At 43.4% G+C, this 26241-nt stretch overlaps 1 protein-coding gene and 1 long non-coding RNA gene across 10 annotated transcripts in view; both read right to left on the reverse strand.

The window, feature by feature from the left end:
* LOC115107700 (receptor-type tyrosine-protein phosphatase kappa) overlaps nucleotides 1-26241 on the reverse strand; it is a 164249-nt gene that overhangs the window by 36761 nt on the left and 101247 nt on the right. For all 9 annotated transcript variants that reach the window (XM_029631239.2, XM_065008731.1, XM_065008732.1 and 6 more), the window contains exons 8-9: nucleotides 11337-11639; nucleotides 6991-7100 (exon numbers count right to left, since the gene is read on the reverse strand). In XM_029631239.2, the coding sequence (XP_029487099.1) occupies nucleotides 6991-7100; nucleotides 11337-11639 (413 nt within the window). The remainder of the gene's footprint in view (nucleotides 1-6990; nucleotides 7101-11336; nucleotides 11640-26241) is intronic.
* LOC135564290 (uncharacterized) lies at nucleotides 998-5436 on the reverse strand. Its single transcript, XR_010460860.1, has 2 exons — nucleotides 2628-5436; nucleotides 998-2101 (listed from the first exon to the last, which is right to left on the reverse strand). It is a non-coding gene; the product is annotated as an uncharacterized LOC135564290 (long non-coding RNA).

Here is a 26241-nt window from a genome sequence, read left to right on the forward strand (position 1 = left end):
TGGCGTGATCCTGGACAACACCCTGTCGTTCTCAAATAACATCAAGGCGGTGGCCCGTTCCTGTAGGTTCATGCTCTACAACATCCGCAGAGTACGACCCTGCCTCACACAGGAAGCGGCGCAGGTCCTAATCCAGGCACTTGTCATCTCCTGTCTGGATTACTGCAACTCGCTGTTGGCTGGGCTCCCTGCCTGTGCCATTAAACCCCTACAGCTCATCCAGAACGCCGCAGCCCGTCTGGTGTTCAACCTTCCCAAGTTCTCTCATGTCACCTCGCTCCTCCGCTCTCTCCACTGACTTCCAGTTGAAGCTCGCATTCCGCTACAAGACCATGGTGCTTGCCTACGGAGCTGTGAGGGGAACGGCACCTCAGTACCTCCAGGCTCTGATCAGGCCCTACACCCAAACAAGGGCACTGCGTTCATCCACCTCTGGCCTGCTCGCCTCCCTACCACTGAGGAAGTACAGTTCCCGCTCAGCCCAGTCAAAACTGTTCGCTGCTCTGGCCCCCCAATGGTGGAACAAACTCCCTCACGACGCCAGGACAGCGGAGTCAATCACCACCTTCCGGAGACACCTGAAACCCCACCTCTTTAAGGAATACCTAGGATAGGATAAAGTAATCCTTCTCACCCCCCTTAAAAGATTTAGATGCACTATTGTAAAGTGGCAGTTCCACTGGATGTCATAAGGTGAACGCACCAATTTGTAAGTCGCTCTGGATAAGAGCGTCTGCTAAATGACTTAAATGTAAATGTAATGTAATGTGCTTTATGAGTAGTGAGTGATCCCAGGGTGGCAACACATACATTCTAAGTGATTTCAATGAGTCTTTCTCCATTCTGATTCTTTTATACTGTTCAATTCAATTTCCACCAAAACCAATTTCAGCACTTTTATCATTCCTGCATTTGGTTTTAAATATACGTAAGCATCAAAAGTAAAAGTAATTGATAAAATGTATAAATCATTTTTTAAATCATTAAGGAAACCAGATGGCACCATTTTATTTTTTATTTACGGATGACACACTCCAACACTCAGACATAATTTACAAACAAAGCATTTGTGTTTAGTGAGTCCTCCAGATCAGAGGAAGTAGATGACCAGGGATGTCCTCTTGACAAGTGCGTGAATTGGACCATTTTCCTGTCCTGCTAAGCATTCAAAATGTAACGAGTACTTTTAGGTGTCAGGGAAAATGTGTGGAGTAAATAGTATAGTATTTTCATTAGGAATGTAGTGAAGTAAAAGTTATCAAAAAGAAAAATAGTAAAGTAAAGTACAGATAACAAAAAAAAGACTTAAGTAGTACGTTAAAGTATTTTTACTTAATTACTTTACACCACTGCTCAATTGAGATAATTTCCACACTGCCACGTAGGGCTGTACGATATGGGCAAACAATCTAGCACTTATTTTTAACCAAATGTTGCAATTGCGATTTGACTTGCAAATTAGAGCAAAACTGTTGGAAAAAATGGAAATATAATGACTATTCTTATTATATAGTTAGAATATAATAGTGGGCACTTTGAATACAGAGTTGTTTGAGATGACAACGAATTAAAATGCAAGGAGGAGTTATTGTGACAGGGTAGGAACTAAAGTGTCGATAAGTGTTTCCTAGAGGACACTATAAGCTTTGGCTACATTGCATGTTTTCTCTTAGATACTTCATGTAGATAAAGAGGAATATGCAAAGCAAGAATATGTTGATTTAGAAGACACGGTTGCACAAACAACATGCTGATTTAGGTTTACACCACCACCGGTATTATCAGGCTGTATTAGCTAGCTACGTTTGCTCTTATCAGTACATTTATTAGCTAGGTTGCAAGCTATTAGCATTAGCATCTCACAAGATTTAGGGAAACTTGCTAAGAAAAGACAAACTAGCTGTTTGCTGATTTAAGAAACACAAACTAATAGTGTCATTATAGAACGCTAGTGGATTTATATAAAGAAGCAAAGTGAAAACAGCATCATTGTCATCAACATTGTTGCATGTGCTGCATTGACCAAGCAGACTGAAAACAAGTGTCTCGTGGTTGAGGGACATCAAATGCGCTCCTTGAGTGACAGGGGGCCTGGCTAGGTCTGTGGAAAGTGGCACAGAGAGAAAGAGCAGAGAGAGATGACTCAAGTAGCGAAGTAAACTATCAAAATTGACATTACACATGGCGTATCACATTTAACAAACCAAACATTAAAATACCGGTATAGAAGGTAAAGTAAAAACCCAAACTGGTCCCTGCATCAATACCGGTATATCATAAAATGCAGTATGCCGCCCAGCCATAACTTATGGATATGGAATGCATATGTTAACACTTGTAAGCCTGAACTAAAATGTGTGATAATATAGTTGAGTATGTGACTTCCCATGGCATTATGTAGTATGTGTGTCATGTTAAACGTCTCTCTATCCACCGGATGTGTACCAAACTCAGTGGCAGCAATAAATCCTCTCTTTAAAAAGCCAAACCTTGACCCAGAAAATATAAAAAACTATCGGCAGCAACACACTGCCTTCCTGAAGACAAACAATGTATACGAAATGCTTCAGTCTGGTTTTAGACCCCATCATAGCACTGTGACTGCACTTGTCAAGGTGGGAAATTACCTTTTAATGGCGTCAGACCGAGGCTTTGCATCTGTTCTCGTGCTCCTGGACCTTAGTGCTGCTTTTGATACCATCGATCACCACATTCTTTTGGAGAGATTGGAAACCCAAATCGGTCTACACGGACAAGTTCTGGCCTGGCTAGATCTTATCTGTCGGAAAGATATCAGTTTGTCTCTGTGAATGGTTTGTCCTCTGACAAATCAACTGTAAATTTCGGTGTTCCTCGAGGTTCCGTTTTAGGACCACTATTGTTTTCACTATATATTTTACATCTTGGGGATGTAATTCGAAAACATAATGCTAACTTTCACTGCTATGCGGATGACACACAGCTGTACATTTCAATGAAACATGGTGAAGCCCCAAAATTGCCCTTGCTAGAAGCCTGTGTTTCAGACAAAAGGAAGTGGATGGCTGCAAAACGTTCTACTTTTAAACTCGGACAAAACAGAGATGCTTGTTCTAGGTCCCAAGAAACAAAGAGATCTTCTGTTGAATGTGACAATTCATCTTGATGGTTGTACAGTCATTTCAAATAAAGCTGTGAAGGTCCTCCGGCGTTACTCTGGACCCTGATCTCTCTTTTGACGAACATATCAAGACTGTTTCAAGGACAGCTTTTTTCCATCTACGTAACATTGCAAATATCAGACATTTTCTGTCCAAAAATGATGCAGAAAAATGTATCCATGCTTTTGTCACTTCTAGGTTAGACTACTGCAATTCTCTACTTTCCGGCTACCTGGATAAAGCACTAAATAATCTTCAGTTAGTGCTAAATACGGCTGCTAGAATCCTGACTAGAACCAAAATATTTGATCATATTACTCCAGTGCTAGCCTCCCTACACTGGCTTCCTGTTAAGGCAAGGGCTGATTTCAAGGTTTTACTGCTAACCCACAAAGCATTACATGGGCTTGCTCCTACCTAATCTTTCCTGTCGTACATACCTACACGTACGCTACGTTCACAAGACGCAGGCCTCCTAATTGTCCCTAGAATTTCTAAGCAAACAGCTGGAGGTAGGGCTTTCTCCTATAGAGCTCAATTTTTTATGGAATGGTCTGCCTACACATGTGAGAGACACAGACTCGGTCTCAACCTTTAAGTCTTTACTGAAGATTCAGCTCTTCAGTAGGTCCTATGATTGAGTGTAGTCTGGCCCAGGAGTGTGAAGGTGAACGGAAAGGCTCTGGAGCAACTAACTGCCCTTGCTGTCTCTGCCTGGCCGGTTCCCTTCTCTGACTCTAACCCTATTACAGGGGCTGAGTCACTGGCTTACTGGTGCTCTTCCATGCCGTCCCTAGGAGGGGTGCGTCACTTGAGTGGGTTGAGTCACTGACGTGATCTTCCTGTCTGGGTTGGCACCCCGTCTGGGTTGTACCGTATGCAGAGATCTTTGTGGGCTATACTCTGCCTTGTCTCAGGATGGTAAGTTGGTGGTTGAAGATATCCCTCTAGTGGTGTGGGGGCTGTGCTTTGGCAAAGTGGGTGGGGTTATATCCTGCCTGTTTGGCCCTGTCCGGGGGTATCATCGGATGGGGCCACAGTGTCTCCAGACCCCTACCTGTCTCAGCCTCCAGTATTAATGCTTCAGTAGTTTATGTGTCGGGGGGCTAGGATCAGTCTGTTATATCTGGAGTACTTCTTGTGTCTTTTCTAGTGTCTTGTATGAATTTAAGTATGCTCTCTCTAATTCTCTCTCTCTCTCTCTTCTTTCTCTCTCTCGGAGGACCTGAGCCCTAGGACCATGCCTCAGGACTACCTGGCATGATAACTCCTTGCTGTCCCCAGTCCACCTGGCCGTGCTGCTGCTGCAGTTTCAACTGTTCTGCCTGCGGCTATGGAACCCTGACCTGTTCACCGGACGTGCTACCTGTCCCAGACTTGCTGTTTTCAACTCTCTAGTGACAGCAAGAGCGGTAGAGATACTCTTAATGATCGGCTATGAAAAGCCAACTGACATTTACTCCTGAGGTGTTGACTTTCTGCACCCTTGACAACTACTGTGATTATTATTATTTAACCATGCTGGTAATTTATGAACATTTGAACATCTTGGCCATGTTCTGTTAAAAATTTCCACCCGGCACAGCCAGAAGAGGACTGGCCAGCCCTCATAGCCTGGTTCCTCTCTAGGTTTCTTCCTAGGTTTTGGCCTTTCTAGGGAGTTTTTCATAGCCACCGTGCTTCTACACCTGCATTGCTTGCTGTTTGGGGTTTTAGGCTGGGTTTCTTTACAGCACTTTGAGATATCAGCTGATTGAAGATGTACATCAAATCAAATTGTATTTGTCACGTGCCGACAACAACAGGTGTAGAACTTACAGTGAAATGCTTACTTACAAGCCCTGATCCAACAATGCAGGTCAAGAAATAAGGTTAAGAAAAGATTTACTAAATAAACTGAAGTAAAAAATAAAATAACAATAACAAGATGCTTTATACAGGGGTTACCGAGTCAATGTGCGAGGGTACTGGTTAGTCGATGTAATTTGTGCATGCAGGTGACTATGCATAGATAATAAACAGTTGGCAGCAGCAATGTAAAAACAGGAGGGGGGGTCAATATAAATAGTCCGGGTGGCCATTTGATTAATTGCGCAGCAGTCATATGGCTTGGGGGTAGAAGCTGTTAAGGGGCCTCTTGGACCTAGATTTGGTGCTCCGGTACCGATTGCCGTGTGGTAGGAGAGAGAACAGTCTATGACTTGGGTGACTGGAGTCTTGGACAATCTTTGGGGCCTCCCTCTGACACCACCTAGTATATACAGTAGCCGTCAAAAGTTTGGACACATTCAAGGTTGCCAAGAGTGTGCATCGCTATCATCAAAGCAAAGGGTGGCTACTTTGAAGAATCTCAAATATAAAATATATTTAGATTTGTTCAACACTTTTTTGGTTACTACATAATTCCATATGTGTAATTTCATAGTTTTGATGTCTTCACTATTATTCTACAATGTATAAAATAGTAAAAACAAAGAAAACCCTGGAATGAGTAGGTGTCCACACTTTTGACTGGTACTGTAGGTCCTGGATGGTAGGAAGCTTGGCCCCAGGGATGTACTGGTCCGTACGCAATACCCTATGTAGCTCCTTACATTCGGAGGATGAGCAGTTGCCATACCGGGCAGTTATGCATCCGGTCAGGATGCTCTCGATGGTGCAGCTGAAGAACTTTTTGAAGATCTGGGGACCCATGCCAAATCTTTTCAGTCTCCTGAGGGGGAAAATGTTTTGTCGTGCCCTCTTTACAATTGTCTTGGTGTTTGGACCATGATAGTTTGTTGGTGAAGAAACTCTCCACCCGCTCTAATTACAGCCTGTCGATGTGAATGTGGGTGAACGTAGTCCACGATCATCTCTTTTGTCTTGCACACGTTGAGGGACAAGTTGTTGTCCTGGCCCCACACTGACAGGTTTCTGATCTCCCTATAGGCTGTCTCATCATTGTCGGTGATCAGTCCTACTGTTGTGTCATCAGAAAACTTAATGATGGTGTTGGAGTCGTGCTTGGCCATGCAATTGTGGGTGAACAGGGGGTACAGAAGGGGACTAAGCACACACCGCTTAGGGGCCCCCGTGTTGAAAATCAGCGTGGCAAGTGTTGTTGTTGCCTGCCCTTACCACCCCGGGGCAGCCCGTCAGGAAGTCCAGGATCCAGTTGCAGAGAGAGGTGTTTAGTCCCAGGGTCCTTAGTTTAGTAATGAGCTTTGTGGGCACTATAATCCACATTCCCTTGGATTATGTGGGTCAGTGTTCTCATATTCCTAAAGCTGGATAACACTTGAGAATTTAAAAATGTTTCTTCAGATTCACCCCACTGCACACAAGCTATGAATCATTGTGGGTTATTAACTTTAAAAATACAATCCATTCAATGATGGATCAGTACACCTTCATACTGTATCTAAGAAGTACTGAAAATAGTATTTTACAACAGTAGCATACAATGAGTTCTCTTTAAAACCCACACTCCCCTTTTAGAGTTACAGTATTTCCACCATAGTCCCATATGAAAAAGGAACAGGACGTTTTTCACTCATCTGTGCTGGTTTCCAGAGGGATAGTAAAGATTTAAAAAACCTGTGAAATATGGTTTAGATATACAAACCCCATGTGGATACTAGACAGGCTTGTCTACCATCCAACTCCCCCCCCACCCCCCACCTCTGCCAACCCTCCCCTTCTAATCTCCCTCTTCCCACCTCTCCCCTCCCCTCCCCCCACTTCCTCCTCACATCCCTCCCCCACCTCTCCCCTTCTCCCTCGCTCCCTCACCTCTCTCCCTCCACCTCTCCCTTCCCCCACCTCTCCCCTCACCCCACCGATCCCCCTGGCCATAGTCCTTCATTACCTCATACTGAGTTATGATCCCATTGGGCTCCAGTGGTTCCTTCCAGTAAAGGAAGATCCGATCCTCAAACGGTGTGGCTTTCATGGACTGGCTTGGAACGGGGCCAGGCACTGCATTAGGACAGAAGACAGGAGGAGTAGGTCCTAATGCAATCAAAGGAAGGCCACAGTACTGTAATGAATACTATTCTCAAAGAGAGAGACACTCCTGAGCCTGTACGCCTGTAACGAGACCACTGACTGTTTTTACTTACAGCAAAGCAGCATGTTGAAAATGGCATAATAATGTAGAGCGCGTGTGTTGAATGGGAGGCACTCGAATCCCCAGTGGTTTTTATTGAATTTGGACAATGAATTTACATGAGATTAGATAATCAAGGTGCAATATCCTTTCAAGAGCATCCTTTCTCTCTGTCATCTGCATGTTTTATGATCAAATTAGTCTCCTATAATTTGGAGGCTCTGTCCCTTTCACCAATAAAGCAAAGCTATCAGCCTGAGAAACCACAGCATGCCAGACCTCTCTGACATGAATTGTGATCAGTGAAAAATCTAGGTATTGAGTCTAGAATTTCATATACACTGTATACAGTGTATTAGGAAAGTATTCAGACCCCTTGACTTTTTCCATATTTAGTTATGTTACAGCCTTATTCTAAAATGTATTGAATTGTTTATTTCCCTCATCATTCTACTCACAATAATCCTTACTAAGAAAGCGAAAACAGGTTTTTAGAACATTTGGCAAATGTACATACATTTGTACACACACACACACACACACACACACACACACACACACACACACACACACACACACACACACACACACACACACACACACACACCTTATTTATATAAGTATTCAGATCCTTTGCTATGAGAGACTCGAAATTGAGCTCAGGTGCATTCTGTTTCCATTGATCCTCCTTGAGATGTTTCTACAACTTCATTGGAGTCCAGCTGTGGTAAATTAAATTGATTGGAAATTATTTGAAAAGGCACAAACGGTCCCACAGTTGACAGTGCATGTCAGAGCAAAAACCAAGCCATGAGGTCCAAGGAATTGTCCGTAGAGCTCTGAGACAGGATTGGGTCGAAGCACATTTAACATTTAACATTTAAGTCATTTAGCAGACGCTCTTATCCAGAGCGACTTACAAATTGGTGCGTTCACCTTAAGACATCCAGTGGAACAGCCACTTTACAATAGTGCATCTAAATCTTTTAAGGGGGGCGGGGTGAGAAGGATTACTTTATCCTATCCTAGGTATTCCTGAAAGAGGTGGGGTTTCAGGTGTCTCCGGAAGGTGGTGATTGACTCCGCTGTCCTGGCGTCGTGAGGGAGTTTGTTCCACCATTGGGGGGCCAGAGCAGCGAACAGTTTTGACTGGTCTGCGCGGGAATTGTACTTCCTCAGTGGTAGGGAGGCGAGCAGGCCAGAGGTGGATGAACGCAGTGCCCTTGTTTGGGTGTAGGGCCTGATCAGAGCCTGGAGGTACTGAGGTGCCGTTCCCCTCACAGCTCCGTAGGCAAGCACCATGGTCTTGTAGCGGATGCGAGCTTCAACTGGAAGCCAGTGGAGAGAGCGGAGGAGCGGGGTGACGTGAGAGAACTTGGGAAGGTTGAACACCAGACGGGCTGCGGCGTTCTGGATGAGTTGTAGGGGTTTAATGGCACAGGCAGGGAGCCCAGCCAACAGCGAGTTGCAGTAATCCAGACGGGAGATGACAAGTGCCTGGATTAGGACCTGCGCCGCTTCCTGTGTGAGGCAGGGTCGTACTCTGCGGATGTTGTAGAGCATGAACCTACAGGAACGGGCCACCGCCTTGATGTTAGTTGAGAACGACAGGGTGTTGTCCAGGATCACGCCAAGGTTCTTAGCGCTCTGGGAGGAGGACACAATGGAGTTGTCAACCGTGATGGCGAGATCATGGAACGGGCAGTCCTTCCCCGGGAAGAAGAGCAGCTCCGTCTTGCCGAGGTTCAGCTTGAGGTGGTGATCCGTCATCCACACTGATATGTCTGCCAGACATGCAGAGATGCGATTCGCCACCTGCAGACCGAAGCGCATATCTGGGGAAGGGTACCAAAACATGTCTGCAGCATTGAAGGTCTCCAAGAACACAGTGGACGCCATAATTCTTAAATGGAATAAGTTTGGAACCACCAAGACTCTTCCAAGAGCTGGGCGCGCGGCCAAACTGAGCAATCGGGGGAGAAGAACCCGATGGTCGTTCTGATAGAGCTCCAGAGTTCCTCTGTGGAGATGGGAGAACCTACCAGAAGGACAGCCATCTCTGCACCACTCCACCAATCAAGCCTTTATGTTAGAGTGGCCAGACGGAAGCCACTCCTCAGTAAGAGGCACATGACAACCTGCTTGCAGTTTTCCAAAAGGCACCTAAAGGACTCTGACCATGAGAAACAAAATTCTCTGGTCTGATGAAACCAAGATTGAACTCTTTGGCCTGAATGCCAAGCGTCACATCTGAAGGAAACCTGGTACCATCCCTACGGTGAAGCATGGTGGTGGCAGCATCATACTGTGGGGATGTTTTTCAGCAGCAGGGACTGGGAGACTAGTCAGGATTGAGGGAAAGATGAACGGAGTAAAGAAAGAGATCCATGATGAAAACCTGCTCTACAGCGCTCACGACCTCAGACTGGGGTGAAGGTTCACCTTCCAACAGGACAACGACCCTAAGCACACAGCCAAAACAACGCACAATTGGCTTCGGGACAAGTCTCTGAATGACCTTGAGTGGCCCAGCCAGAGCCCGGACTTGAACCCAATCGAACATCTCTGGAGAGACCTGAAAATAGCTGTGCAGAGAAGCTCCCCATCCCCCATGACCGAGCTTGAGAGGATCTGCAGAGAAGAATGGGAGAAACTCCCCAAACACAGGTGTGCCAAGCTTGTATCGCCATACCCAAGACTGTAATCGCTGCCAAAGGTGCTTCAACAAAGTACTGAATAAAGGGTCTGAATACTTATGTAAATGTCATATTTCATTTGTTTTATTTATTTATACATTTGCTAACATTTCTAAAAAACTGTTTTTGCTTTGTCACTTTGGGGTACTGTGTGTAGATTGATGAGTGAAAAAAACAATTTAATCCATTTTAACCCTGCAAAACAACACATTTCCCTGCACCTATCCATTGTATGTTTTGTTACTGACTGACAGCCTCCTCACTGCTGATGAAACCTGGCAGTCCCATGGGTCTCTACAGCTGCCACGAGACTGTTCTGCCATGGGGCTGCCTGCCTGCCTGGGCTGTGTTCTAGTCAAGCTGGGTTGGGGACGTCCAAAGCCCTCTCCTACACAGCATACAGACAGAGAGCAGAAGCGTTACCAGGTCACATGACTGAGTGCTTGTCAGGCCTGTCTGTCTGAAGAGACGAGCAAGGCTCGGGGTGGCGGGGACGCTTGTCTGTGGATCAGTCTTAGAAGAACTGTTTACGTGAACCTCTCTTCTCCTCTACTCGCCCCGCAGTCAGACAAACATCTATTTTTCAAATCTATTGGATGGATGTCACTGAGACGTCTTTTTCCACAACGAAAAATCTAGCATTCCTTTTTCCTGTCGGATGCTGCTGAAAATGGGGTTGGTTTGACATGGGAATAAAGAGTGATTTTTCTGAGAGAACACAATGAGAGAATACAATGAAAAGTCATACAAACCAATCTTAACAAAACAAACGGTAGAAAGGGGCAGTAACATGTACAGCAACATGTACAGCATGAGCTGAATATCACCCAAACATAAGCTCTAGCTACATACAGAATCTGGCATGAAAGAAATCAAATCAATTCTGGTGGAACCCCTACAGAGGGCTCAGTCATTTCACTAGCATTATCTCCTGGGTTTGTGAGAATGTGAGGTGAGATTTAAACAGGTCCTCATCAAGGGATAACATGTCTGCCGGAGTCACAGGATACAGCTGGTCACCTGGCTGTATTATTATAATGCTGAAGCGTTTAATGTGAGTTACAAATTCCAAGCTGCGACCAGTGCTGTTATTTCAGCCCTTGGTTAGCCTCTCCAGCTAGCATCTATTCAGAGAGCAGCAGGGAGAAAACGTGCTCTGCTTTGAAATGGCTAACTCAGCCCAGCTGTAGGAATCACAGGGGGCAGCAATAAGTATGTGTCAGTCAACTGGTTACAAACAGAGCGAGACATCCATATTTTCTAAATAAAGGAGTATTAGAAATACATTTAAAAAAGAAAAGTATTCACACCCATTGACTTATTCCACATTTGGTTGCGTTACAGCCTGAATTCAAAATGAATTAAATAGATTTTCTCATCCATCTACACACAATACCCCAGTACACATACCATCTTCATCTGTCTGGATGATGGTCTCATCGCTCTCCTTGCGTCCTTCGGGGTTGGTGAGGATCATCTTGAGGCTGACATTGGTGTTGGGGGGCAGGTTGCCCACCACGTGGCGTGGGGCCTTGGGGTCCATGTCCAGGCAGTCGGCCTTGGTCTGGTTGTTGGCGTTGTAGTAACGGTAGCAGATGGTGACGTTGAAGGTGTGGCAGCGGGTGATATTGTAGCCCAGAGACTCCCAGTCCACAGCGATGAATCTGGCCTGGGTCTCTGCAATCTTCAGTCTCTTCGGGGTCCGCATCGGTTCTGAAGGAGAGAAAGAAACACATGGTTAAAAATGTGCTCGCAATCTAGCGATAACTATGGCCAACATAGAATCACTGGAGAGACCAGTTTCTGTACATTATCATCTGATTGGGGGACAGCATATACTACCACTAACATGTGTCACAAATGTGCCCGGTTGGGCAGTATCAACACATCAGGTCTATGTTGATGCGCTTTCAATGCGAGGAGTTGATGATGGCGCCCAAAAATTGTCCTTCAGCAGCACAGCGGCCAATCAACACAAAGCTCCTCTTTTCTTTTCCTCATCCCTGGTTCAGAACATATCCACAGATAAATAATGAGGCCGGTATGAGGAATGAATGTCAATGTACAGTAATAGAAAAGGAGTGAAAGCAAACTAAATGAGCAAACGTGAACTGTGTGTTGAGCTGATGCTGGTGACCAGGAGGACACTCTCACAGCATTTTAAGAGCTTCTGAATTAGTCAATATATCACCCTGGGAGAAAGTCAATATAATCCGACCCGCAATCTATCAAGCAACCGTGCCATGCTGGATACTAATTACTCTAATAGTCCAATTTACCTGCGCGATTAAGAAAATGATGCAAGTAGCGCCTTTGTCTCACCGTGGCTATTTGCATTGTGGAGATGCAGCCAACACTGCAGCAAGGAGAGGACTTTAACAGGAACATGACTTAGACCACTGTATTTGTGTCTACTGTGCCAATGTCCTCACTACAATGCATTGAGTTAGCCTTTCTCTGTACATTATTATTTTGATAATCATCAATTATCACAATGAAGATTATTATCATGTTGATATTTGGACTTAATATTTAAAAAAATACAACACATTTCCTGTCCGTACACACACGAGTCAAGGGCCAGCTCTGATGGATAAGGGGCATTCAGACAGATGTGTTCTAGACACCGGCCTAGCTGTCGTTAAAAGTGCATGACCTGACATGTAGAGCTTGTGGGGGTACAATCTCCACTAAGCCTTCCATACAAGTGAGCCCTGGTATCCTGCAACACGCATTACTTGAGTAATGGGGTAATGATTCTGCCATGGTCAGCCTGGGGGAGTGGGGTGGGGTGGGGGGGGGCAGGCCATCCTCACACAAAAGCCTCCCTCTCAAATGTCCTCTGTGGAAACAAACCTGCCCTTATTCTGTTCAGTCTCATCTCTACGACCACTGCATAAAAAGATGGGAAGATTGAAAAACAAAAAGTGAGTTAGGCCAAACTGACAAAAAGAGAAAAGGAGAAAGGTGAACTCTTGTTCACTAAATTACAGATGGTCTCTGCTGGGTGTAATCACCTGCACTTTGATGAGCGGGGCCCAGGAGAGCCCTTTCTTTCTAGTCTAATTAGAATGAAAAGCTCTGAATAAAGACTGGGGACTTGTTAACATGATCTTATAATGACTGTTAGCTTTGGGGGTTATTAAGAAACAAGCTCTCCACAACTTGATGTACCATTGGAGAAATACTAGACCATCACTTCTCTTAAATTGCTTGTAAATATGTTCTGTTTTTATTGCATTGGAATGTGTGCAGGGCTCCCTTGAAAGGTGGTCATGGTCTCAATTGGATTCCCTGTTAAAAAAAAATGACAACCACACAGTGCATTCAGATAGTATTCAGGCCCTCTAACTTTTGATTTTCTTTTACTTGTTTCCGAAAAACAGGCATATGTCGAGCATCACTACTTCACAGGCAAGCCATTTGAATGTAAACTTTTTTGAAAAATCAAAATGCTTCACAGAAAAAGTCTGCAACCTTCCCGCTAGCCATGATTGGCTGAGATAATGAGTGGGCTGGACATGCCAAGAGATGAGTGGCTTCCGTCTGGCCACTCCACCATAAAGGCCTGATTGGTTGTCCTTCTGGAAGGTTCTCCCATCTCCACAGAGTAACTCTGGAGCTCTGTCAGAGTGACCATCAGGTTCTTGTTCACCTCCCTGACCAAGGCCCTTCTCCCCTGATTACTCAGTTTGGCCAGGCGGCCAGCTCTAAGAAGAATCTTGGTGGTTCCAAACTTCTTCCATTTAAGAATGATGGAGGCCACTCTGTACTTGGGGACCTTCAATGCTGCATAATTTTGTTGGTACCCTCCCCCAGATCTGTGCCTCGACTCAATCATGTCTCGGCGCTCTACGGATAATTCCTTGGACCTCATGGCTTGGTTTTTGCTCTGAGATGCACTGTCAACTGTGGGACCTTATATAGAGAAGTGTGTGCCTTTCCAAATCATGTCCAATCAATTTAATTTACAACAGGTGGACTCTAATGAAGTTGAAAAACATCAAGGATGATCAATGGTAACAGGATGCACCTGAGCTCAATTTCAAGTCTCATACCAAAGGGTACGAATATTTATTTAAATAAATCTTGTTTTTTTTATATACATTTTCAAACATTTCTAAAAACTTTAGTTGTGTTAGAATTTCTTTGTCTTAAAATCGATTCAATCATTATTCAACCCCTTTGTTATGGCTAAATAAGTTCAGGATTAAAAATGTCCTTAATAAGTTGCATAATAAGTTGCATGGACTCATTCCGTGTTCAATAATAGGAGTTAAAATGGTTTTTTAATAACTACCCCATCCATCTCTGTACCCCACACACAATTATGTGTACGGTCACTCAATCGAGTACTGAATTTCAAGCACAGATTCAACCACAAAGACCTGTTTTTTTTTCTTTCAATGCCTCGCAAAGAAGGGCACCTATTGGTAGATACAGTGGGGCAAAAAAGTATTTAGTCAGCCACCAATTGTGCAAGTTCTCCCACTTAAAAAGATGAGAGAGGCCTATAATTTTCAACATAGGTACACTTCAACTATGACAGACAAAATTAGAAAAAAATCCAGAAAATCACATTGTAGGATTTTTTATGAATTTATTTGCAAATTATGGTGGAAAATAAGTATTTGGTCAATAACAAAAGTTTATCTCAATAATTTGTTATATACCCTTTGTTGGCAATGACAGAGGTCAAACGTTTTCTGTAAGTCTTCACAAGGTTTTCACACACTGTTGCTGGTATTTTGGCCCATTCCTCCATGCAGATCTCCTCTGGAGCAGTGATGTTTTGGGGCTGTTGCTGGGCAACACAGAATTTCAACTCCCTCCAAAGATGTTCTATGGGGTTGAGATCTGGAGACTGGCTAGGCCACTCCAGGACCTTGAAATGCTTATTACGAAACCTTTCCTTCGTTGCCCGGGCGGTGTGTTTGGGATCATTGTCATGCTGAAAGACCCAGCCACGTTTCATCTTCAATGCCCTTGCTGATGGAAGGAGGTTTTCACTCAAAATCTCACGATACATGGCCCCATTCATTCTTTCCTTTACATGGATCAGTCGTCCTGGTCCCTTTCCAGAAAAATAGCCCCAAAGCATGATGTTTCCACCCCCATGCTTCACAGTAGGTATGGTGTTCTTTGGATGCATTCTTTGTCCTCCAAACACGACGAGTTGAGTTTTTACCAAAAAGGTATATTTTGGTTTGATCTGACCATATGACATTCTTCCAATCTTCTTCTGGATCATCCAAATGCTCTCTAGCAAACTTCAGACGGGCCTCGACATGTACTGGCTTAAGCAGTGGGGCACGTCTGGCACTGCAGGATTTGAGTCCCTGGCGGCGTAGTGTGTTACTGATGGTAGGCTTTGTTACTTTGGTCCCAGCTCTCTGCAGGTCATTCACTAGGTCCCCCCGTGTGGTTCTGGGATTGGGGTGAGATCTTGCGTGGAGCCCCAGATCGAGGGAGATGATCAGTGGTCTTGCATGTCTTCTATTTCCTAATAATTGCTCCCACAGTTGATTTCTTTAAACCAAGCTGCTTACCTATTGCAGATTCAGTCTTCCCAGCCTGGTGCAGGTCTACAATTTTGTTTCTGGTGTCCTTTGACAGCTCTTTGGTCTTGTCCATAGTGGAGTTTGGAGTGTGACTGTTTGAGGTTGTGGACAGGTGTCTTTTATACTGATAACAAGTTCAAACAGGTGCCATTAATACAGGTAACGAGTGGAGGACAGAGGAGCCTCTTAAAGAAGAGGTTACAGGTCTGTGAGAGCCAGAAATCTTGCTTGTTTGTAGGTGACCAAATACTTATTTTCCACCATAATTTGCAAATAAATTAATAAAAAATCCTACAATGTGATTTTCTGGATTTTTTTTCTCATTTTGTCTGTCATAGTTGAAGTGTACCTATGATGAAAATTACAGGCCTCTCTCAGCTCTTTAAGTGGGAGAACTTGCACAATTGGTGGCTGACTAAATACCTTTTTGCCCCACTGTATGTAAAAAATAAAAATAAAAAAGCAACAGTGACCCTACCCTGCGTGATGAAAAAACGTTTGTTATTTAGTGGCCAGTGTTTCTGAGAATGACCAGTGCTCGGGGGTAGAGGATGGGAATTGGTCCTGGGCTGACCTCCTTTCTTCTCTTGCACGGCAGGGGCGCAACTGTCACTGGGGATGGGGGGGACATGTCCCCCACATTCTGAAATTGAATTTTGGTCCCCTCCAGTTTTATCATTGGAACGCGATACAAAATGAGGCAATAGTGTGCTTTAGAACAATGCGTACGCCTCCGAGCGGTCGGGTTGGCTGTCTTGAGTGTTTATCAGACTGGATAATTTAATTTTAATTTTATTAGTATGTCGCCCCCACTTCTAAAACCAAAGTTGCACCCCTGCTTGACAGTACAAGCATTTAATGAATTAAGTTGGCTTCCCGATCTGGTGTCACGATAGTTCAACACAATACTTTTTCTGTGTAGAGCCAATTCACACTTATTCAAAGATAAGAGTGGAAACAAAAGCAATGGAGGGGAAAAAGACGAGAGAAAAGAACACAAGGTCAGAGACACTCATCTCCCACAGGTCTGTTTCACCTGTAACAAGTCATTATCTGGCTGTCTGTCACTCACAGGGAAACACACACAACATTCCGGGCGAGCCAGTGACAGCTTGCCATTTCGGGAACATTTTCGCCTGGCAAAAAAAGAAGTATTACATCTCGACAGGTCCTAAGAAGGCACATCGGAAATGAATGGAACGAATAAGTCAGGGCATTTCCCCCCTCATAATAATACTGTTTGTAAGTCTGATCAAGGGCAAAATCATTTCAAAAGCTAGACGAGAAGCCAACATTGAGAAATGGAGAAAGAGAAGAGAAGGAAAGAAGGAAAGAAAAAGAGATAAGGTCATTCTAACAGAAGAATCAGAGCATTCAGTCATCATGACATGTTATGATCAGGGAAATGTTTCATCTGCCAAGTGGACACCAGGATATACGCACGTCGTGAACTCCGTAACGACCAAATTATTTGGGATGAGCCTGAAATGAGCCCTCTATCGGAGAGAGAGGCAAAGCAAAATTGGTCATTATCAAAACATGACAGTGTATCATCTGCTAGTCAACCTGTTAGTATGCCCCCAACCTACATGATGACCTGAGACCCAGCTATTCCGTTTGGGGTGAGAAGATAAAAGAGCGGGGAAAAAATACATGAAAGTACCAGGGAAGAATAGAAATGGATAGATTCCTGACATCCTCCATCATTTGAAATGTCAACCAGGCAAAAATAAGTTGTGGGTAGAAATGAATTGCTTCTGACTTCCCATGCCCCATCAACTTTTAGCACATGCGTACACACAAAGAAGCAATAACATTTGCACGGCAGACAATTACCTGTCCCACCGTCTCGGGCTCCCCCCATCCCCCTTCTCTCCTCTGTGCTGTTTGTTCTACCACCCAGGCCCATAATTAACAATGGGTATACCCTTCAGAGCTGATCAATGACGTGAAGTCCTGCATTAACTTCACAGATTAGGCAACCCCCCCTCTAATAAATTTTATCGATTCCAGCAGGATCAGATGCTTAAATCCCAGTGCATTTTTCAAGGCTTAAATTAAAAGGAGATATATGGTCCTGGGAGAGGCAAGGTTCCAGAGTGATTAGGAAGGTGTGCCCACTCTCCTTACTCTCCTTTTTCAGCATGGATTCAAGCTGCAGCCTCTCCTAACAGGCCAGGTTGAGAGACAGGTGGATCCACTTACTAAACAGACCAGGGCCCTCCTTTGACCCCGCAATTCAAACACACATTTCCCCTCTGACCCTCCTTGCACTAGCCTTCCCTTATCTTTCTTTATCTAAAGCTCACTGAGTGGATAGAGTGAGGGGGGTGAAAGAGGAGAGAGGGGAGTGAGGGGTGGGGGAGTCTGGAACGTGGCCATTTGGGATCAGACCCAGCAATGAGGAAACTTTGGCGTTGTCCCTGGATCTTTAATTGCTGTGACAAATCAACCATTGATGTTGAAAACAGAACCAATTGTTTACACAGCCTGCTCTTTGTGGCAAGCAACAATGCATTCTTCATTTCCACTGGGTTCAGCGGAGAGAAAAAGCAACATTTGCATACAGAGAGGTAAATATTGCTCTACAGAGTGTTTATATGATATGAAAGCTTGTCTGAAACACCTGATTAAGTGCATAAAGAGGACAGCAATCAATCATAATCAAATAAGCAGTCAGCAGACTCCTTAATGGCAAAGAAACCTAACTGAATATCCTGTATTGATTTCAGATTTTCACTAGTCATTTTGCCACTTCATTCCATTATTTGTTTTGCCAATCAGATTAGCAGGGCCATGATCGCATTATAAGAGAGTTTAAGAATATCTCACCTGTTAGGCTAAATGACCATGAGGATGCGACATGGCATGTCTGATGGTTCAAACACATTACACACAGGGGACCCGGACTATGACAGGACAGACACTGTCCTTCCTGCTGGATGGCAATCAGTGACTCTGCCAACCAGGCTCCATGGACCATGATTGATGTTGACGATATATTGGATGGAAAGTGCAACGTAGCTTGGCATAGCCGGACTGTTAATGCTCAAGGCCGTAGAGAAGAAATTAGAGAATAAAAAAAAACGTTTATCTTGTTGTTATGTGCAGTTATGCATGTAGTCGGTGTAGAAACCTTCAACAAAGGTGATAAGTAAAGTCAATCAAATCTCTAATTGCGTACAGCAGACACCAGTTGCAGGGAGGGAGGGAAATATCTTCAAATTTATCTGAGAGATGTTCAAAAATGCAAATATTGTTGTCATTCTAGGAAAGAACACCAAATAAATGTGGACCACACAACAGGTGCTGTCATCGTTGCACAAGAAAACAAGGCACCCATTTCTCCTGTTTGTGGGCAGAACAGGCAGATTAGATATTTAACTGCACCAGAAGTCTCCTGTTTGCGCAAAGATTGCTCCTTCTCTGCTTCCCAACTTCCTAACGTCACTCACAGTAAGGCCGTTCTTCCACACTGCTCCACCACTATCTCTCCCAGACTCCACCGGCTTTCATATATGAAATCGACAGCTAAACCCTTTGGAGCAGAACGGCTCCTTTATCTTCTGGAATGGAAATAATGTGAGCCAGAGAGACGGCTGTGGCTTGCACGGAGTTGTGGCTCTGCAACACGTCTTGTCTGTCACTCTTATCATTACAAGGGAAAAAAGTAAACGAAACAGCCCAAAAAGAATGTAATTGGGGATTAGGCAGACAAATTGTAGCTTGTGTAAATCAAATGGAGCTGCTAAACTTAGCAGAAGGTTTTGCACTTTGACCACCCTGGTAGAGAGAGGGTTGCGGATGATCAGGCATAATAGGCTGATTTGATCGTGATGGTGACAGCACACAGGGATAAGATCACTGAGGGAGGGGAAATGGCACAACAGGGTCAGGAGCTTACACACTTCAAATCGCTGTAGGTCTTGCTACCTGAGTTTGGAAGGTCACAAAGATGTACCTAGAAGCCAACAACAGTACAACTGAATAGGAATCCCCCTTTCAATGGATTTTCTTAATTTTTCACTATTTTCTACATTGTAGAATAATAGTGAAGAGATCAAAACTATGAAATAACACATATGGAATTATGTAGTAACCAAACAAATGTTAAACAAATCATAATAAATTCTTCAAAGTAGCCACCCTTGGCCTTGATGACAGCTTTGCACACTCTTGGCATTCTCTCAACCAGCTTCATGAGGTAGTCACCTGAAAAGCATTTCAATTAACAGGTGTGCCTTGTTAAAAGTTCATTTGTGGAATTTCTTTCCTTCTTAATGCATTTGAGCCAATCAGTTGTGTTGTGACATGGTAGGGGTGGTATACAGAATATGGCCCTATTTAGTAATATTATGTCAAGAACAGCTCAAATAAGCAAAGAGAAACAACAATCCATCATTACTTTAAGATATGAAGGTCAGTCAATCCAGAACATTTGCAAAAACTATCAAGCGCCATGATGAAACTGGCTCTCATGAGGACCGCCACAGGACAGGAAGACGTAGAGTTACCTCTGCTGCAGAGGATAAGTTCATTAGAGTAACCAGCATCAGAAATTGCAGGCCAAATAAATGCTTCATAGAATTCAAGTAACAGACACATCTCAACATCAACTACTCAGAGGAGACTGTGCGAATCAGGCCTTCATGGTCGAATTGCTGCAAGGAAACCACTACTAAAGGACACCTATAAGAAGAGGAGACTTGTTTGGGCCAAGTAACACGAGAAATGGACTTTAGACTGGTGGAAATCTGTCCTTTGGTCTGATGAGTCCAAATTTGAGATTTTGCGTCTCAAAAATGCGTCTTTGTGAGACGCAGAGTAGGTGAACGGATGATCTTCGCATGTGTGGTTCCCACTGTGAAGCATGGAGGAATTGTGATGGTGTGGGGGTGCTTTGCTGGTGACAATGTCTGTGATTTATTTAGAATTCATGGCACACTTAACCAGCATGGCTACCACAGCATTCTGCAGCAATACACCATCCCATCTGGTGTGCACTTAGTGGGACAATTACTTGTTTTTTCAACAGGACAATGACCCAACACGCCTCCATGCTGTGTAATGGCTATTTGACCAAGAAGGAGAGTGATGGCCTGGCCTCCACAATCACCCGATCACAAACCAATTGAGATGGTTTGGGATGAGTTGGACAGCAGAGTGAAGGAAAAATAGCAAACAAGTGCTCAGCATATGTGAGAACTCCTTCAAGACTGTTGGAAAAGCATTCCATGTGAAGCTGGTTGAGAGAATGCCAAGAGGGTGCTAAGCTGTCATCAAGGCAAAGGGTGGCTACTTTGAAAAATCTAAAATATTACATCTATTTTTATTGTTGAACACTTTTTTGGTTACAACGTTATTCCATAGTTTTTATGTCTTCACTATAATTCTACAATGTAGAAAATAGTAAAAATAAAGAAAGTCCTTGAATGAGTAGGTGTGTCCAAACCTTTGACTGGTACTGTATGTTTTTCAACATTTTTGAACATTTATAAAAAATGAAAAGCTGAAATGTCTTGAGTCAGTAAGTATTCAATCCCTTTGCTAGCCTAAATAAGTTCAGGAGTAAGTATTTGCTTAACAAGTCACACAATAAGTTGCATGTGTGCAATAACAGTGTTTAACATGATTTTAAAAATACTCTGTACCCCACACATTCAATTATCGGTAAAGTCCCTCAGTCCAGTGAGGTTTTCCAAGAAGGGCACCTATTGGTAGATGGGTGTATCAATACACCCAGTTACAACAAAGATACAGGTATCCTTCCTAACTCGGTTACCAGAAATGAAAGAAACCCCTCAGGGATTTCACCATGAAGCCAATGGTGACATTAAAACAGTTACAGAGTTTAATGGCTGTGATAGGACAACACTGAAGATGGATCAAAAACATTGTAGTTACCCCACAATACTAACCTAATTGACAGAGTGAAAAGAAGGAAGCCTGTACAGAATAAAACAATATTTAAAAAAAAAAGCATTCTGTTTGCAACAAGGCCCTATAAAAATACTGTAAAATGTGAGAAAGTGTTATGTTAGGGGCAAATTCAATAACACATTACTGAGCATCATTTTCCATATCTTCAAGCATAGTGGTGGCCGCATCATGTTATGGGTATTCTTGTAATCGTTAAGGACTGTGGAGTTTTCCAGGATAAAAATAAATAAATGGAATGGAGCCAAGCACAGGCAGAATCCTAGTGGAAAACCTTGTTCAGTCTGCTTTCCACCAGACACTGGGAGATGAATACACCTTTCAGCAGGACAATAACCTCAAACACAAGGCCAAATCTACACTGGATTTGCTTACCAAGAAGACAGTGAATGTTAAAGTATTTACTTAAATATTTTTGAAAATCTATGGCAAGACCGGAAAATAGTTGTCCAGCAATCATCAACAAACAATTTGACAGCGCTTGAAGAATTTTGAAAATAATAAATGGGGAAATATTGCACAATCAAGGTGCGGAAAGCTCTTAGAGACTTAAAGGCGTCAGCATGCTTCAGTTCAGCTGGCGCTTAACCGAACTTGGCAAGCCGAACTGAATGAGTGTCCTTGTATACTCCCTTAAAAGAACTTCGCTTAAAAAATGAGAAAAAAGCGACATTAGTACTGTTTGTCCATTTTGTAATGCCGTAGCCAGTATTTACCTCCTGAAATTGGTCAGAATTAATCTAAGATAACTCAATAAATCTATCATACATTTTTACAGAGGAGATCTTAGTTACTTTTAAAATTGCGCTGCTAAGATGTTTGGTGTAGTATTTTTTAATGAAACCATTTGCATGAAAACAAGTCATCTCATTGAATAACAAAAAAGTACTTTAATGACGAATCCCTACAGTTGACCAATCACAGACGAAGGGGCGTTGACTTCATCTTGCCTCCAGAAAATAAACTGGTTAGGCTGGGAAGCATGCGGACGCCTTTACCCTGAAAGACTCACAGCTGTAATCGCTGCCAAACATGCGTCTACAATGTATTGACTCAGGGGTGTGAATACTTACGTAAATGAGACATTTTTGTATTTCATTTCTAAAAACACGTGTTCACTTTGTCATTATGGGGTAATGTGTGAGAATTTAAAAAAAAAAATTGAATCAATTTTGAATTCAGGCTGTAACACAACAAAATGTGGAATAGGTCAAGGGGTATGAATACTTTCTGAAGACACCGTATATTACTCCTCAGTGAAGCAGGCTGACGCACTTCCCCCACTGCCGCGTGTGCAGCTCTTGCCCCTTCTCAAGGAGACATGGGAGAACAAAGCCTAAGGACGGTTAACAGAGAAACAGAGCATTTGCAAGGATATGTCCCCAACAAAGCAATCTGAGAATCACTGTAATTGTGTTCACCCTATTGAGGTTGATCTTTTGCCCCTTTGTTGTGATGCTTTTCATATCTCTCAGACTGCAGATGCCTAGCAGAGTGTTTTCCACTTCTTAAAACTGAGAGATATTTTAAAAGGAGCCCGAGTCATCTGGATTTAAATGAAGATCTGACAGTCACCATCAGGCATGTCTCTGGCCAGCCGGGAGAACAGCGAGAGGGTTCTATATGATTCAACTACAGTGCAAATGACTCTATCCATCTCTCTGCTCTTGTGAGTCGATACAAAAAAGTGGGATGAGTAATAGGAGGCATTTCGCCTAATTGATAAGAATTGTCAGGTCAGAAAGCTAAATGAGAATGCCACTTGAAGGTGCAGAAGTCTCTGCACTCCTGGAGAGAGAGAGAGAGACAGAGACAGAGAGACAGAGTGCTCTTATTGAGGAGCACTCCCTCTCTCGCTCTCCCTCTTTGTGGTCTTCCTGACATGACTGTGATGAGTGGGGGGGGATTGAAAAGATGGCTCGTGATGAAATCAACTTGGGGCTAAGCTGGCCTTTGGAATAGAGGCATTAATAATGTTGGTTGTTTCCTTCATTTACCTCTCCATTAGGCTGGCCCCGGCACCATTTAGGTGCTCTCCGGGGGCGACCCCATCGATGTAGACCTTCCAGGGGATGAGGCGGTGGCCGAATCAAGAGCCAAGCTTCCCACACATTTCCCATTATTCCTTTTCCCATGGAACCAACACAGAACATCCACTCCACAATAAAGCTTAGCCAACATATATTTTCTACCACACATCACTGACAGGGTGATACAGAAGGGGTGAATCCAACATCATTTATTTTTAATAGCTGCTCAAGTAGCTCCCTATGGACTGCTGAATGCTGAGGCGAACACTGGGATGCACTAGACGCTAGGGCTTTCTAATGTGCTTTGCTCCATAAACCTCTGGTGGCTAAGACATTACATATAGCTAATGGCGCGTACATTACTTAACGGAGAGATATATACAAACCCCCCAAAAACACGTCAATATCAACCGGTGAGAGGAGAAAGGAAAACTGAAAACTCTCTAAAGGATACACGTATATCACACCTTGCTCTGAAGAAAGAGCATTTCAAAGAGAACTGTTTTGTTGAAATTTCCACTCAGAGCCTGTGTGTGTGTGTGTGTGTGTGTGTGTGTATGAACGTGCGCATATGCATAAATGTATGTATGCTTGCGTGAACACAGACATATACTACAAATATCTCCTTCATAAAGCTGGGTATAGTCAGGTTATAACTCCACCAAGGTGCTGCAGTCCGTCTGTACCTGAGGCTAAATATAAACCCTTTCCTCGTTCCTTGTTCCTCCTCAACCTGAAACAACTGTCATCCACTCCGGTTACTACACAGAGGCTGATCCAAGATGTCTGATGCCTTAGCAGAGAACGCCGTGAACACCTGTAAACCAATTACAACTGCCAAATGAGCTTGGCTTTACAGATTCATTCATAATGGGTATAGTCATCTGTTAATTACCCAACTGAAATTAGCCAATCATTTAGACCCCTCTTTCCCAGACATATCAGGAACGTTTTTCATTTGCATGAGTTTCAAACCAGTGTGTTTATTTTATCCCTCCTCAGTCTCTGTAGAAGTCAAGGTTACTGAAACTCAAACCAACATTTACAGACTTGGTTCTTTGCTTACACTCTAAAGTGTCTACTAGTGCACGACAGCAAGTTTGAGGAGTGGGAATTACAATCCAGTATATCTAACCATCTCCACATTACTGCCCAGCATCTCTATCTGAATATAGCTATTAAAATATTTATCACGGGGAAAAAAGAAGAAAAAAAAGCTGAGAGTGTGAAGGGGTGTGTGTGTCTTCAGAGGGTGTGTTTGTTCAATCAGTGTAGATGAAGGAGAGGAGACAAGGTTTAACAACCCTTCTTTAATCTAAGACATGGATTGTGTATGTGTGCCATTCAGTGGGTGAATGGGCCAGACAAAAGATGTAAGGTGCCGTTTGAATGGAGTATGGTAGTAGGTGCCAGGCTCATCAGTTTGAGTATGTCAAGAACTGCAACGCTGCTGGGTTTTTCCACTCTCAACAGTTTCCCATTTATATTAAGAATGGTCCACCACTCAAAGGGCATCCAGTCAACTTGACACAACTGTGGGAAGCCTTGGAGTCAACATGGGCCAGCATCCCTGTGTAACGCTTTCGACACCTTGTAGAGTCCATGTCCTGACGAATTGAGTCGTTTCTGAGGGAAAAAAGGGTGCACAACTCAATATTAGGAAAGTGTTTTTTTTACACTCAGAGTATATCAACTAGTTTCTTTTAATTGATAATGTCCACTGTAAAACAAGGTAAGCATTCTCTGTATCACTGGTCAGCCCCTCTGTGTGAAGTCCACCTCGGAAATACATGGTGGTCCTAGAATACTAACCTTCTGTCAGCCATATCCAACTTCGTGTTCCTGGTTCTACCACGGCCCTATGACTGGAGAGCCCCATCAGGGTTGCTTCTACCTGGAGCTCCTTGGGTCATAATCAACCACATAGCCTACACTGTGTGGAAATATCTCACCCTTCACTAACCATTAACTATTTCATCCACAAACACTAGCATGACGTGTGATCATGGCTTCAGATTTTAATCTGCATGTGTTTTGAAGATGCGAACTGCTTTTTAAATAGACTTGTTTATCCCAAACTTGCAGTGGAGGAGGAGGAGGAGGAGACCGTAATCATTTTGTTGCCTTGCTGACAGTGGTCACTATGAGGACACAGGATTTCCTTCACCTGCAATCAACCAATTTTCCATCCATTTTCTGTGTAAGCCATTTCCAGAGGCCGGGCACGCCACCATTCAGACTAACCTCCCAGTCCATCCTAAACTTGATTATAATCCACCTTTTATTCTCCTCAGAAAGGTAACAATAAATCACTTCTTCGGGAGAAGGAGAAGATAGAATAAAAAACACCTTGTAGAAAAGATCATAGTAAAGCAACAGAGATTGTTGCCTCCGCTGAAAAAAGCGAAAAAACAAATTCTCACTACTCCTCCCGGGGAAATGAAACGCTGTGTGTGTCACTCTGGTATCATATCAATTACCCACACAGTTACCACTAGCACTAGAGAAATTGTATTAAAGGAGGGGGCGGATATGATTTTCATCCTGGTGATTTTCTGTACCAAACAAAGATTTTCAATCAACAGAATCAGAGTAGGGCGTTCTCTGGATGAAGCTGTAAATAAGAGCACCATTTGGTACTACACCTTCTAACATGGAAACTATTATGAGAGATATAATGGAGTACATACTCTATATACTGTAGCCTGATAGGAAGAGATAAAAAAAACAAGGTCATATTTCAGTTTTGCATTTGAAATTACCTAAACTTTTATCTGCATATTCATT

This window comes from Oncorhynchus nerka, linkage group LG24 (assembly GCF_034236695.1).
Source record: "Oncorhynchus nerka isolate Pitt River linkage group LG24, Oner_Uvic_2.0, whole genome shotgun sequence".
In the NCBI taxonomy this organism is placed as follows: Eukaryota; Metazoa; Chordata; class Actinopteri; order Salmoniformes; family Salmonidae; genus Oncorhynchus; species Oncorhynchus nerka.